At 36.5% G+C, this 15761-nt stretch overlaps 1 protein-coding gene across 2 annotated transcripts; it reads left to right on the top strand.

Moving 5' to 3' along the window:
• The first annotated feature begins 1014 nt into the window (after nucleotides 1-1014).
• LOC127448298 (cyclic AMP receptor-like protein A) lies at nucleotides 1015-14896 on the top strand. 2 transcript variants are annotated; one of them, XM_051710718.1, is made up of 15 exons: nucleotides 1015-1193; nucleotides 1784-1855; nucleotides 1949-2003; nucleotides 2173-2229; nucleotides 2338-2398; nucleotides 6909-6996; nucleotides 7089-7178; nucleotides 7273-7311; nucleotides 7818-7896; nucleotides 8759-8806; nucleotides 8907-8989; nucleotides 9069-9210; nucleotides 11374-12800; nucleotides 13296-13388; nucleotides 14367-14896. In XM_051710718.1, the coding sequence occupies exons 1-13, from the start codon at nucleotides 1114-1116 to the stop codon at nucleotides 11548-11550; spliced, it is 1071 nt and encodes a 356-aa protein (XP_051566678.1). In that variant the 5' UTR covers nucleotides 1015-1113; the 3' UTR covers nucleotides 11551-12800; nucleotides 13296-13388; nucleotides 14367-14896. The 2 variants fall into 2 exon arrangements, with proteins under 2 accessions (XP_051566678.1, XP_051566680.1); XM_051710720.1 differs by having other exon boundaries at nucleotides 1016-1193; nucleotides 1803-1855.
• The last annotated feature ends 865 nt before the right edge of the window (nucleotides 14897-15761 follow it).

Genomic DNA, 15761 nt, shown 5'->3' with positions numbered 1-15761 from the left:
GGTGGGTGTGTGTGTGTGTGTGTGTGTGTGTGTGTTTCTTAAAGTGAGACCTGTTCACTGTAGCAGACCACAATACACTCAAAAACAAGGATACTGTTTATCTACAAAAACAAGCGTATAAACAAGTATGTTCTTACTGCACAATGTCTTATTGTTTAAAGATACCACAGATTCTTTTTTTTTTAATTGTGAGAGAACTGTCACGCCCTGTTTCTGGGGTGAAAACTATATTGTCTCTCCTCTTTTCTAAGTGAAAATATTATGAAACTGAGGCTACACAAGCCACTACAGGGAAAAAGGAACAAACAAATGCTTTTAAAAATATATATATTTTTGGCTGTTTTGTAAGATTTACGTACTTCAATTTCATTAAAAAAATTTCATTAAAACGAACTGTGCAATGTTTAACAAAATTGAATGAATAAAACTTTTGTTAGGAAATTAGATTAAATCCTACAATTATTCAATATTCAATTATTATTATTATTATTGAGTGTGTATCTAATTAAACTAAATCAGATAAGATGATATTTCTAATATGATATTTTGCTGTTAATTATATTATCGTTATTTAATTAATCTCTACTTCCAAATACATTTCTCTCTTATGGTGTTGAAGAAAGCATTAACAAACAGGCTAACATATTTAGTGAGAAGGTCTTGTTGTTGAGCTACAACTGAACCCTTGCACAGATTTACCATGGTAATCATAGTTTCTACTAATATACCACAGGTACCACAGTTATTGTTACTGCAGTAAATTACTATAGGCCTATATTAGACACCACCTTCATCCTTAAAAAAAAAAATAAAAAATAAAAAAAAATTACAGAAAAAATCTGAAAACGTCTAAAATTGTTTGACAAAGATCCTATGTTAATTTATTATGATTTTACAGTGGTAAAAACAACTGGTAATTATAGTGTTTTTGCGGAAACTTTGGTTACTACAATGTTCTACAGCAGGGACAACGCGTCAAAAACGCGTTTCGTATTGTTCTCTGGTTTGTACCTCTACGCACGCCGTATGTGTCAATGTGGCTGTTATCCTCTCATGATGTGTGAGATCAGTACCAAAACAGTAGTAAGTAAAAATAAAAAATAATAATGGAAGATGAGCATCCAGTCCAGGTTAAAAACAATAGCGGCTCCCTTTGTACTTTCTTTAACGCAGCAGCGGACGACTATCGATGTGTAAGTATATATAAATATGTTGTAAACATTAATATAACACTGGAACTTGTTAGCCCTCATGCTCAACCACAATATGACATCATCCTCTTCAGGCAACATGATGTTTATTATTTATTTAACCACTACACATAAGAACGTTTAATTGAAGGATCATTAATCTCATAAAAAAAAAAAAAAAAAAAAAAAAAAAAGACGCAACACGTGAGCACAAATTGTCTAAAGGCTTGATTAGGTGTCTAGGTGTGGCTTGTGAGTTATTAGAAACGTAACAGGCTGTATTATCTGGGATATTAAGGGTTGATACTTGAATTTACACTACACATTACCATTACCACATTACAGAACACATTACCGTGTAAATGTTAGTTCTGCCTGTTGTTCAACAAGCTTGAGGTAGACAGAATCAAATTTATAGCCCCAGAAATAAACACAGTAGGGAATAAATATAGAGAACACACAAAATGAAATGAAAAATATATTATAGTGGCACTGAAGTGTTATTGAATATTAATCTGCATTTTCTTTGTGGCAAATGTTATTTTTATGCATCAAATTATAGTCATTGTACTATTTTTTTCTGACCATTTTAGTCCTCATTTTAATCCTCAGGATGTGATTCTAAAAGTGAAAAGAGCCACAGGGACATTTTCACTGGTAGCATGGTGAGTTTATTCATATTGCACAATAATGTTGATGCTACTACTTTATTTTAGCTTTTGGGGAGGCCTAACTAGCTCAAAATGTCCTGTCTGTAGTCTTTTCATGCTCTTCGCAATATGGCTGCTGCGCCGATATAACTCTTTGGCTCAGGTACAGTATGTGTTTGTGTCTGAATTACAAATACATAAAATTTACAACCAACATCTCTTATATTTGGTCATATTTTTGGCTGTTATAAAGATGCTAAGGATTAATGCATCTCATTTTGTCTTTTTATTTCTTCACTGTAATATGTCTTTCTGTTCCCTTGTTTTTCCAGAAAATGATAGTCAGTCTGACAGTAGCTGCATTTTTTGACAGTGTTGCATATGTTATGGTGAGTTGCATTTTGTGCTTGTATGTGTGAGACATATTTAGGCAGAGAGTAATTATGCAAGTTCTAATATATGTAATTTTTTATTTCATTCTACCTTTTTCTTTGCAGGGAGAGTCTCATCCAGGGGAGTCTCTGTGTGATTTTCAAGCCTGGTGGCTCACATATTTTGGTAAATTTTGCAACTGTGTGTACAAATATTGAATATATACTGTATATATGTTTACAAATGTATAGAAACATAAAATAATGTTAATGGACCCTTTTCACAGGCTGTGATGACACATTTCGCCTTTTTTAGCTGTGTAAATCTAGCAGACTTTTTATACTTGCAATTTTTTTTATTTTTTAATTTATAACATTATACTTTGTACTATATCACCTTGAATTTAGTAAAAAACTAAATCTCATTGTATCACAGATACAATGAGGTTTCTAATACAGCTGCTGAGAGAGTGACAGAAAATTTGTCATCTCTCTTCTGTCATAATCCATCGCTCTCTAGCTTTCTTTTAATTTGGAAAGTTGTGGAAACGTAATAGTGGCATTTTTCTTTTGATTCTGGAGCAAATGGGTTATCAAAAATTAAATCTGGTAACACTTTATTTGAATGTGTCCTTGTTACACATATTACATGTAGTTACTATAGCAACTAACCCTAAACCAAACTCTAACCCTAAACCTATAGTAAGTACATGTTGTTAATTAGTAATAATCAGTAATTACTTGTGTAATTACACTTTAACAAGGACACATTCAAATAAAGTGTAACCTTAAATTTAAATAAACAACAGCAAGAGTGCTGTTGTACTGCATATCATCATGGCTGTGACAAGGCCATAGGCACGAGTGGCGCAGGTAATCACAGTCACAGCCATTATGATATTTAGCATCATTGTAAGTGTTATTGCTTAAATAAATATTTTGGGTTCAATATAAGTTAAGCTCAATTGACAGCATTTGTGGCATAATGTTGATTAGCACAAAAAGTCATTTTGACCAAAAAAAAAAAAAAAAAGCAACAATCCAAATAACAGTGAGGTACTCACAATGGAAGTGAATGGGGCCAATATTTAAAGAACTGAAAGCAGAAATGTGAAGCTTATTATTTTATGAAAGCACTTCCTTTAATTCTTCTGTTAAAACAATGTATTATTTTTAACTTTAAAGTTGCTTAAATTGTCATTTTCACGGGATTACAGGGTTAAGAGTGTCATGTTGTCATGGCAACAAAGTTGTAAAATGTATTTATATTTACACATTAAAGGTTAGTAAGAGATTTTATCACACTAAAACTATGTTTACACACATATTGTTCACTTCTTGTGGCTATGCTTTTGAAAAAGTGAGTATTTAAATGTTTATGGATTGGCCACAATCACTTCCATTGTAAGCCTCACTGTAACCCATATTTTTTGCTTTTTTTGAAGAAAAGGAGGAACTAGTGGAAATTTATTTCAACGTTATGCCACAAATGCTGTTGATTGAGCTTAACTTGTACTGAACCCGGAATATTCTTTCAAATACTATACAGTTGAAGTCAGAAGTTAACATACACTTTAGCCAAATACATTTAAACTCAGTTTTTCACAATTCCTGACATTTAATAGTAGAAAACATTTTCTGTCTTAGGTCTTTATTTTTAGAATGTGAAATGTCAGAATAATAGTAGAGAGAATTATTTATTTCAGCTTTTATTTCTTTCATCACATTCACAATGGGTCAGAAGTTTACATACACTTTGTTAGTATTTGGCAGCATTGCCTTTAAATAGTTTAACTTGGGTCAAACGTTTTGGGTAGCCTTCCACAAGCTTCTCACAATAAGTTGCTGGAATTTTTGCCCATTCCTCCAGACAGAACTGGTGTAACTGAGTCAGGTTTGTAGGCCTCCTTGCTCGCACACGCTTTTTTAGTTCTGCCCACAAATTTTCTATCAGATTGAGGTCAGGGCTTTGTGATGGCCACTCCAATACCTTGACTTTGTTGTCCTTAAGCCATTTTGCCACAACTTTGGAGGTATGCTTGGGGTCATTGTCCATTTGGGAGGCCCATTTGCGACCAAGCTTTAACTTCATGGTTGATGTCTTGAGATGTTGCTTCAATATATCCACATAATATTCCTTCCTCATGATGCCATCTATTTTGTGAAGTGCACCAGTCCCTCCTGCAGCAAAGCACCCCCACAACATGATGCTGCCACCCCCATGCTTCACAGTTGGGATGGTGTTCTTCGGCTTGCAAGCCTCACCCTTATTCCATCAAAACATAACGATGGTCATTTTGGCCAAAAAGTGTAATTTTTGTTTCATCAGACCAGAGGAAATTTCTCCAGAAATTTGTCCCCATGTGCACTTGCAAACTGTAGTCTGACTTTTTTATGGCGGTTTTGGAGCAGTGGTTTCTTCCTTGCTGAGCAGCCTTTCAGGTTATGTCGATATAGGACTCGTTTTACTGTGGATATAGTTACTTGTCTACCTGTTTCCTCCAGCATCTTCACAAGGTCCTTTGCTGTTGTTCTGGGATTGATTTGCACTTTTCACACCAAACTACGTTCATCTCAAGGAGACAGAATGCATGAGCGGTATGATGGCTGCATGGTCCCATGGTGTTTATAGTTGTGTACTATTGTTTGTACAGATGAACATGGTACTTCAGGCGTTTGGAAATTGCTCCCAAGGATGAACCAGACTTGTGGAGGTCCACAATTTTTTTACTGAGGTATTGGCTGATTTCTTTTGATTTTCCCATGATGTCAAGCAAAGAGGCACTGAGATTGGAGGTAGGCCTTAAAATACATCCACAGGTACACCTCCAGTTCAGTACTCCTCCTATTTCTGATAGCTAATTGGCTAAAGGCTTGACATAATTTTCTGGAATTTTCCAAGCTGCTTAAAGGTACAGTCAACTTAGTGTATGTCAATTTCTGACCCACTGGAATTGTAATATAGTCAATTAAAAGTGAAACAATTGTTGGAAAAATTACTTGTGTCATGCACAAAGTAGATGTCCTAAACGACTTGCCAAAACTATAGTTTGCATATATTAAATCTGTGGAGTGGTTAAAAAATGAGTTTTAATGACTTCAACCTAAGTGTATGTAAACTTCTGACTTCAGCTGTATAAACAAGAAGTTCATATTAAATAACTTACATTTTAGACATAATATGGGAAGTTATTTTGTCTACTTTTGCTCCACCAACTAAAATAGTAGCAAAAGAAGCCTGAGCAGGATCAACCATTGTGTGTTGCCAGAAATACACAGACTTAGGCCTGTCTGGTACACAACTAACACAGACACATGCAGTGGTACAAACAGTGATATGATATATATATACTGTATAAAATATCAGCACTTTTGGAACACCACTTGTCCAATCAGATTAGATGACTGGAACTAACTTTTAAATATAAATATAATAAGTATAAATATAAAGTATAAATTTAAGTATAAATATAAATAGTTGGTGTAGACAGAACGGTGGCCCAATGGTTAGCACTGTCGCCACACAGCAAGAAAGTGTGATCCTGGGCCTTTCTGTGTGGAGGCCAGGTGAATTGGAAATTCTAAATTGGCCATAGGTGTGAGTGAGTGTGTGAAAGTTTTTGTCTGTCTATATGCACAGATCAGCCACAACATTAAAACCACCTACCTAATATTGTGTAGCTACCCCTCGTGCCGCCAAAACAGTGCCAACCCGCATCTCAGAAAAGCATCCTGAGATGCTATACTTCTCACCACAGTTGTACAGAGTGGTTATCTGAGTTACCGTACACTTTGTCAGTTCGAACCAGTCTGGCCATTCTCTGTTGACCTCTCTCATCAACAAGGCATTTCCATCCACAGAACTGCTGCTCACTGGATGTTTTTTGTTTTTGGGACCATTTGGAGTAAATTCTAGAGACTGTTGTGTGTGAAAATCCCAGGAGATCAGCAGTTACAGAAATACTCAAACCAGCCCGTCTGGCACCAACCATCATCCATGCGATTATCTAATCAGCCAATCATGTGGCAGCAGTGCAGTGCATAAAATCAAGCAGATACGGGTCATGAGCTTCAGTTAATGTTCACATCAACCATCAGAATGAGGAAGAAGTGTGATCTCAGTGATTTGGACCGTGGCATGATTGTTGGTGCCAGATGGGCTGGTTTGAGTATTTCTGTAACTGCTGATCTCCTGGGATTTTCTCACACAACAGTCTCTAGGATTTACTCAGAATGGTGCCAAAAACAAAAAACATCCATTGAGGGGCAGTTCTGTGGATGGAAATGCCTTGTTGATGAGAGAGGTCAACAGAGAATGTCCAGAATGGTTTGAACTGACAAAGTCTACGGTAACTCAGATAACTGCTCTGTGCAATTGTGGTGAGAAGAATATAATCTTAGAATGCTATTCTGAGATGCGGGTTGGCGCTGTTTTGGCGGCATGAGGGGGACCTACACAATATTAGGCAAGTGGTTTTAATGTTGTGGCTGATTTGTGTATGTTAGCCCTGTGGCAGGCTGGCCACCTGTTCAGGGTGATTCCCTGCCTTTGGCCAGATGTAGCTGAGATAGGCTTTAGCATCCCCATTGACCATAGGATTAGCTGGTATAGAGCATGGATTGATGGACTTTTGGTGTCGACACTTTGTCATCTATTGAAAGTATTGTTATAGTTGTTTTTTGGTTGTTTGTTTTAGACTGGAGTGCTCTGGCCTGGGTGTGTCTTATTACTGTCAATCTGTACCTGAACCTGGTGAGAGAAATCAGAACTGAACATTATGAGATGTGAGTGAACACACACATACCGGCCAACACATTTGTTTTGGCTATGTATTTATACAGTTACAGCATTCCTAAGATCTGAATGTGTTTCTCAGACTATACCATGTCGTGGCATGGGGGGTTCCTCTGCTCATGTCTAGCCTCCCCCTGGTGGCTGGATACTATGGTCCTGCTGGCGCCTGGTGGTGAATAACCTTTGACATTTAATATAATCATTATTGTCATTCTATTACCAGCATAGTCATCAATTTGTTCTGTATCTCTTACTCATTCCTGCAGCTGGATTACTGATGAACATGTTGCGTGGAGGTTTGGCATGTAAGTATGTGATGGTCAGCATGCTTGTGAGTGTTTGTGGAAGTACATGTTGTTTCTGTTTTGCTGACAGATGAATTAAACTATGTTATTAGTTGCATCATATTTCAGAGGCTCACGTTACTCATGCGGCATGAATCTCAGGAATCTCAGGAATTTCCGTTCCCATTCTTAAAGGTGTACATGTCGGGGTCCTTAAAAATATGTATGAAAAAATAGACTCATTTAGGGCTCCCTTTTTTAATCATAAATGATCAAATAAATATGCTTCAAAAAGAATACAAAAAGTCTTTGGACAGTATTTAATTGGCAATCTTGTTGGCACATTTCTATATTAAATGTAGTTTGTTCTCAGAAAAGGTCTAACATCATTTGATTGCAGATGCAGCTTGGTTTGATATTTTGTTATCTCATGCATCTAAATTAATTATATTCATTTTTAAGTGTGGCTTAAATGTTTTGGGGCCCACGTGTTTTTTCTTGAGTTGAAAGGACATGTTTGTTTGCAGATGGTACGTCCCGCTGTTTACGCTGATTATCCTCATGATCTGCTGTTACGCTCGAATCATCTGTGTGGCCAATGAACGGGTGAGTGAATGTGACTCACGAACACCTGCAAAAAACTGTCCCACAATTTACTTAATCTGATTGCATAGTATCCGGAGATCTAACATAGGTGTGAAATTCAAGTTCATCATGAATAAAGCACTTTGTTTATCTCTTCCCTGAAAGTGTTCTCTGTAACACTAATGCATCATGGTAAGGCTAAAGGCAACATTCCACATTCCAGCACATTTTGCATGTCTAGCAGTTTCTGATGAGACACGTCCACACAATAAAAGGGACAGAGGAAGGGAGGCCCACACCACTCATAAAGATTTTGGCCTGGGCCCTTTGAATTTTTTAGTTCTAACCTAATATAACCCAATTCCAATGCATCCCCCTGCCAGTCTCATTTCACATGTATTATTTGGTCAGAACTGTAGTGCATCAATAGTAAGTGCCACTGTGAGTACTAGCGGTAGCTGTTTAGAACTGCAGGTAGGTAATAACTCATGAGGAGAAGACGCCAATCCCACTGTGTCATTGAAGTATTTGTGCCTTTTGATTAACTACCAGAACTTGGATGCATTGCAAGAGATGCAAAGAATGCTTGCCAAAGGAAATTTATTTGGAGACATGTAGCTAGACTGTAAGAGATGCATTATACTATAATAATAATAATTCCACTTCCATGAGTTAGGAAGATTGCTTTCATACCAAATGTGAACATGAACCTCTTCAAGTGGACTCAGGTACAGTTTGCTGTTATGTACTCGAATTTGGAAAACAGCTTCACACCCACCAAATAAACTGGACCCTGACATCAAACAGACTTCAGTCTGCACCAAAAGCTCTAGTGTGAAAGCGCCCCCAGACTCATCTGATGTTCTGGTTGTCTTAATTGCAGATGCGTTCCTGGTTAGGCACCTTTAACCCAGAAAGAGAGAGAAGGAAGGTAGGTGTGTGTATTTATACATGCGTTTGAAGAACACGGATGTAATGCAATGATACCATCCACTAGTTCATAGAATGACATCCTGTATCAATACTTTCAGATATCTCTAGCTGAAGAGATCAGACCGCTGAAGTGGTATCCCTCTGTCTATCTGCTCGTCTCTATCTTCCCCCTCATAAATCGGTAAATGTGCATTTACTTGCTGGTTTATATTCCTGTGCAGTCATCTTGGAAAGTGTCTGATTTGTGTGTTTTTCTGCAGACTGCATAATGCTGCTTGCCCAGAAGACCCTGTGTTTTCACTGACTCTACTGCACGTTCTCAGTGCACCCTTGCATGGGCTTGCCAATGCTCTGGTCTTTGGTAGGGACACCTGGAGTCAACTGAGTAAGACAGGAATAAAGGTACAGTTCAAAACAGCAAGCTACAATCTGATTTGCCAGCTTTAAACAATCTATAGTAGTCAGTTGTGTTCCCAGGCTGGTGGTTTGTTTGAGACACTTAGTACCATGTAAACGAGATATCCCTGAGTACACCTGTATATTTTGTTTTCTTAGTTCTAAATTAAGATCTACCTGCCCTTAAAGACCCCTGCACACTTCCTACAAAATCGATGGGTGTGACATAATTTAGAACAGAATCTGGCCATAAAAAAGTTATTTTTAGTTCGTTTCGGTGGTTTGTAACAGCCCGCCAGCGCAAACTTTCAGGAAAACTTCTTACAGGCTGCTTAACACCTTACTGCCATTGGTCCTCGTCATCGGTAGGTGTGACCTGAAGCTCCACCTACTTTGAGGGCGACAGCTAATGGAATTCTAGATGATACACGAGTTCCGAGATGGGATGTTGGAAGGGTGTGTCAACAGGAAAGATGATGGAAATGAATGATTTTGCAAAAATATTTCAGCTTCTGTAATTTATTTTAATTATATAAATTTGTTATATATGACAGTCAACAAATGACTCACCTTTTCCGGCTTGTTTTGAGCAGATTAATTAAAGGGTTAGTTCACCAAAAAATTAAAATTCTCTCAGATTTACTTACCTTTAAGCCATCCCAGATGTGAATAACTTTCCTTCTTCAGCAGAACCGAAATTAAGATTTTAATAAACCCATTTCAGCTCTGTTTGTCCATACAATGCATGTAAACGGGTGCCATCAGGCTGCTGGCTGTTTAATGTCTTCTGAACCGAATCGATACATTTGTTTAAAAAATAAATCGATAATTAAAATGTTATTAACTTTTAAAAATTGCTGTTTTAATTATCAATTTGTTTCTTACACAAACGTATCGATCTGGTTCAGAACACATTAATTGATCAGCTGGAGTCGTTTGGATTACATTTATGCTGCCTCAATATGCCTTTTGGACTGTCAAACAGCCAGCAGCCTGATGGCACGCGTTTACTTGCATTGTATGGACAAACAGAGCTGAAATGGGCTTACAAAAATCTTAATTTCGGTTCTGCTGAAGAAGGAAAGTTATTCACATCTGGGATGGCTTAAAGGTAAGTAAATCATGAGAGAATTTTCATTTTTGGGTGAACTAACCCTTTAATAATTTGCTAGATACCATGCATTTATAAATCATGTTGTGAATAAGTGATGCATGTGTATTCATTTATTCACTGGTACAACAGAAAAAGAGCTTTTGCCGTAATTCATTGTGTATTTCTTTACGTTTGGCTTCTTCCGTATTTTGCTTCCCACTTGAATGTGTGACATATTGTTGTAACGAATGCCCAATTTGGAGGTATGAGCTTCCTAGGTCCACTTGAAAGCAGCATGAGTGCATGAAGTGTTCAACGTTCCACACTCCGTTTTGACGTTGATGAAGTGCATCATCCGAGTACTTGTAGTACACTCCTTTTTGTTGCAATTTCAATGTTAACATACTACTCGCACTACTTATACTACAAAATTACGTAGAATATTGCAAAAGTGTGGGATTTGGGACGCACTTAGAGTATAATCGGCGCATATTATGGCCGCGTATAGCTTGTTGGCGCATTAATGCCATGATTGCTAAAGGTAAACATTACAAGTTATGCATTATCCACTGCATATATTACTTTAAATGGTCATTGAGTGGTAAAAACAGCTTCTTTTACTGGTCTCTTGTGAATGCTTTTCATAGAATGTGGCATGAAGTCATTGAAAACAGAATTTAATGTCATATTAAGTGATGTTTTACATGTAGTCTTGTGCATCTCATATTTAAATGTTCCTCTAAATGCCTTCCCCTGCTGCGTAGCCGGTATCTGAATGTTCGCAAACAGTATTTCGTTGCTCAGCTGTTTCAAACTTCTTTTTACCTCTGAATGAAGAACGAAGAAGAACATCTCCGTAAGTGTGTTGGGGCCTTAAATATCAGGTGAAACAAGTGATCTATTGTTGGACGCTTTACAAGTCAGTAAGATTTCCCCTTCCTGTCTAAGTGGGCAGTTCCTGGGCATTCTGGTGGTCAAAAGTCTGGCTACGCGACACTGTACAGACACACACACACACACACACACACACACAAACACAGACTGATTTCAGTCTCTTGTTCCCATTTTGTCTTCAGATGGCACTCCAGTCTCGACTGTGTGACAGTACACGGATCGGAGAGTATTACCCAGCGAGTGTAAGATACACACATGAGCTCAGTACAAACTCTGATTCTGACGATGAGGACAATAATGTCCTCTTTTACAGCCCGGACATGATTTTGAAAGACAGGGGAACCTGGGAGAGTGTTTAGGAAAGACGTTTGTGTTTGTGTATATCTTTACACTCCTTGCCTTTGAACCCTTTAATTAAATAGTTTATTATACAGAAAAGAAAATCATTGATAGAAGTCTTCCTATACCTACAATAATGGATAATAGCATAGCAATTATGAGTACTGTATTAATATGGAAATGAAGCTTTTCAAACAAGTATTCTACCACCTTAATATTAGATGGTTTGTTGTATAAAATGGAATTGCTCTTTTGTAAAGCCCTTTCTATTCTATTCAGCTGTATATTTCAGACAGATATACTGTCAGAGATTTATCTTATTGACCTTAAGATTGAGCATGTTTTATTATTATATTTATGAATATGTATGCTTTATTTTTGTATTGGTTGAAGATTCAACGAATTTGAAATACAAATATAATAACTTTCTATTATGTCTCTGTGTGTGTGTGTCATTTAGTAGTGCAGTGAGCTGGCACTCTCAGCTAATTAGCTAATTAACTTTAAGTTCAATTTAATTAACTCTACATTTCAAATGTCTTAGCACTTATAAAATCAGGATGATTCATTAAAGACATGTGGAATAAAACTGATGAGTCACTTGAGCAGCTTAAGACATGCTTCATAGAAAAGGGTTATAAAAGCTACTCAGAATAACTAGAGATATAGACTCAAGAGTATGACTAGCATGGGTGTCTTTAAATGAATTATGCTGAATTATGTAACTCTGTATTACGAAAGGCTTTTAAAACAATACTGTCATCTAGTGGACAAAAGTGTAATAAATTTAATTGAAAAGGGTCTTTATGTGAAAAAAATAAAATTGAAAATAAAACAGACGCCAAAATGGTAATCAGCTATTTATTTTTTTTAATGTTATTTAATGTATTAAATAAGCTTTACATATAAGGAGACCTGATATTGTCTTTGTCCGTGCTCATGATTGGCTTTTTTATGTTATGTCATCTAAACGCATTAAACAGCGATTGGTGAACACCTCAACGAATGTGATGAGAAAACCAATCATTGACGAGTGCGAGTTGACAAAAGAAGAGAAATGCAACAGTAATCATACACAGTTTCATAACAACAGCTGTTGAAAATACTTGAACAGCCAAGGCGCTTCCGGAACAACATCAAGAACATTCACAACATACAAACGGGGTTTTTCTGGGCTTCCAAACATTTGATCAAGGCAAATATTTTATAATTGTTCAGACACGGTAGAAACTGTACATTCTGTACACCATGGTATGACTTCTGATCAAAGGTAAGACTTTGTAAAATCTAAACATTATTACACAATATAGGATTCAAAACTTTGAATTCGTGTTCACAAGATGAAATAGATAATTTAAGAACTGTATTATATAATTATCACAGTTATAATGGAATGTAATAAATAAATACTCGAATCTTAAATCTACTCGAATCAAGTACTTGAATCCATTTTCAAATACATACTCATATTTGAATGAACATCAACTGCTAATTTGCTGTAATATTAACAAAAGGTACAACAATGCTTTTTGGGCATGGTAACACATAAATACCATGCTACATAAATATGGAAAACATTCATGGTATGAAAGTTCATATTACCACAGTATTTTTTGTAAATAAGCATTAAAGGTGTTACCTATATTTCTAATTAAAGTGTCCAGGATTGTAGAAATAATAACTTGAATTGTGCCTTATTTGAACACCCAAGTGTAGTGGTGTATGTAAATTTGTATGATCCTTTTAACACTCTCCCCTACTACAGCCAGCGTTTACGTGGTGCGCAAAATCAGCGCTGCCCTTAAAGATGGAGAGCAGACAGAACAACCTGTGCTCACACCATGTGACCTGGCTAAAAGTGAGTTATTCTACCATTTTGCATGATAATATTATTCACAGTCTTACAGCCATACTTCAGAGGCAGATCCTGAGAATGACTCACATCAGCACTGAAGAAATCAATAAACCCTGCACAGCATACTGCATCATAACTTAAAGCGACAATTCACCCAAAAAGGAAAATTCTCTCATCATTTACTTATTCTTATGCCATCCCAGATGTGTATGACTTTCTTTCTTCTGCAGAACACAAATGAAGATCTTTAGATGAATATTTCAGCTCTGTAGCGACATACAATGCAAGTGAAATTTGACCAGAACTTTGAAGCTCCAATAAGCACATAAAGGCAGCATAAAAGTAATCCATACTACTCCAGTGGTTAAATCCATGTCTTCAGAAGCGATATGATAGGTGTGAGTGATAGGCGTGGGTGAGAAGCAGATCAATATTTAATACCATTTTTTCTATAAATCAGTAGGTGGCAATCTACATGAATCTCCAAAAAACAAAAAAAACGAAGAATGTGGAAGTGAAAGTGGAAATGTATAGTAAATAAGGACTTAAATATTAATCTGTTTATCACCCACACTTATATCCCATCTGAAGACATGGATTTAACCACTGGAGTCGTATGGATTACTTTTATGCTGCTTTTTATGCTTCTTGGAGCTTCAAAGTTTTGACCACCATTCACTTGCATTGTAAGGACATGCAGAGCTGAGATATTTTTCTAAAAACCTTTGTTTGTGTTTAGCAGAAGAAAGAAAGTCATACACATCTGGGATGGCATAAGAGTAAGTAAATGATGAGAGTATTTTCATTTTTGGGTGAACTATCCATTTAAGTATGTGGAAATGTATGTCACGTGTGTAATACTTTATAGCCTCTGAATGAGGTAAAGTTCATCAGAGTGTATCAGCAGTATTACACAGATGTGAAATGTACAAATGGTGTGCACAAATGTCACCAAAGTCATACTTGTCTATATATTTTCAGGAAAAAAGGAGCGCTTTGCAACAGATGCAGCACTAATGTCAACTCCAGAGCCTGAGGGTGCTTTTGCGTCACCTGCACCTGCAGAGACAGCAGTACAGAAATGTGGTTCCTGAGGTTAAAGGTCACGCAGAAGCAGAACTGGCCTCAATGGGGTCTGTTTTGCTGACTCAGAAGGCAGATTGTGACATAAAGGTCTGACATCAGACCAGTTTTGCTCTGCGTGACCTTTTTATTGGTGCAAATTCTCACACTTTCTCTCTACCTCTGTCTCTCTCTCTCTCTCATTCTTTTCTCCTCTTTTTGTGTCCCATCAGCTATAGTATGTGAAGGTCTGTTCATCAACTTCTGCCTCAGGAGTGGTTCAGATCTGATGTTTACCTACAGCTTTTATAGTGACCAGCTCTTTTGCTAACTGACTGTATAGTGACTGAGCACATATCACTGTCATTAAAAATAACAAAGGAGTTTATTTATAACCTCATGTCATGTTTGCCATGACAAACGCAACCAATAAAATTGTGAAACTTCAACCTTTTGCTCTCTTGTGTTCTTTCACAACAAGTTAACATCGACTGAGCACTGTTTTTTAATCACTGATACTCTTTTATGTGGAGTAACATGTCCACTCTGGAAAGCTCTAATATTTGACCAGATAAACACACCTCTATATATATGTTGATTACATCATACCTCATTAGAGATGATCTATAAATCAAAAGATTTGCTTACACAATGTGAATTTCACAGTTCAGTCTCTGGCTAAGCTTTAAAAATACCATTTATTCAGTGTTCGGAGAATCTCAACGGACTCTAAACGACTTTAATTGGAACGTGTGAATTATTCATCCTTGTCAATAAATGAATTAAAGGATAGTTCTCCCAAAAACGAAAATTCTCTCATAATTTTCTCACCACCATGCCATTCCAGATGTGTATGACTTTCTTTCTTCAGCAGAACACAAACGAAGATTTTCAGAAAAATATCTCAGCTCTGTAGGTCCATACAATGCAAGTGAATGGTGACCAGACCTTTTTAGCTCCAAAAATCACAGTGTTTAAATACATACAGTATATTCAGAAGCTATATGATAGGTGTGGGTGAGAAAATTAACAATATGTAAGTCCTTTTGTACTCTAAATCTCCACTTTAACTTTCACTTTCAGATGTGAAGGTGAAATTAAAAAGGCAACACATGTGACTTTCAGATGTAAAAGTGAAAGTGTCTGTGTTCTGCTGAAGAATATACATATAATAATATATATATATATATATATATATATATATATATATATATATATATATATATATATAATAAAAAATAAAACATTGTGGAAATAATAATGACCCATCATCACCCAAGCTTTTCACTCTGGTACACAAAGAAGTGACAATAA

This window comes from Myxocyprinus asiaticus, chromosome 11 (genome assembly GCF_019703515.2).
Source record: "Myxocyprinus asiaticus isolate MX2 ecotype Aquarium Trade chromosome 11, UBuf_Myxa_2, whole genome shotgun sequence".
Lineage (NCBI taxonomy): Eukaryota > Metazoa > Chordata > Actinopteri > Cypriniformes > Catostomidae > Myxocyprinus > Myxocyprinus asiaticus.
Note: the sequence above shows the minus strand (reverse complement) of the source record. Positions and strands in the feature narration are given on the sequence as shown.

Coding starts and splice junctions, on each gene's coding strand:
- LOC127448298 (XM_051710718.1), top strand. CDS start 1,114: ATGAGCATCCAGTCCAGGTTAAAAACAATAGCGGCTCCCTTTGTACTT. Junction 2,004..2,172: donor GATATAACTCTTTGGCTCAG/GTACAGTATGTG, acceptor TTGTTTTTCCAG/AAAATGATAGTCAGTCTGAC. Junction 7,897..8,758: donor TCTGTGTGGCCAATGAACGG/GTGAGTGAATGT, acceptor TCTTAATTGCAG/ATGCGTTCCTGGTTAGGCAC.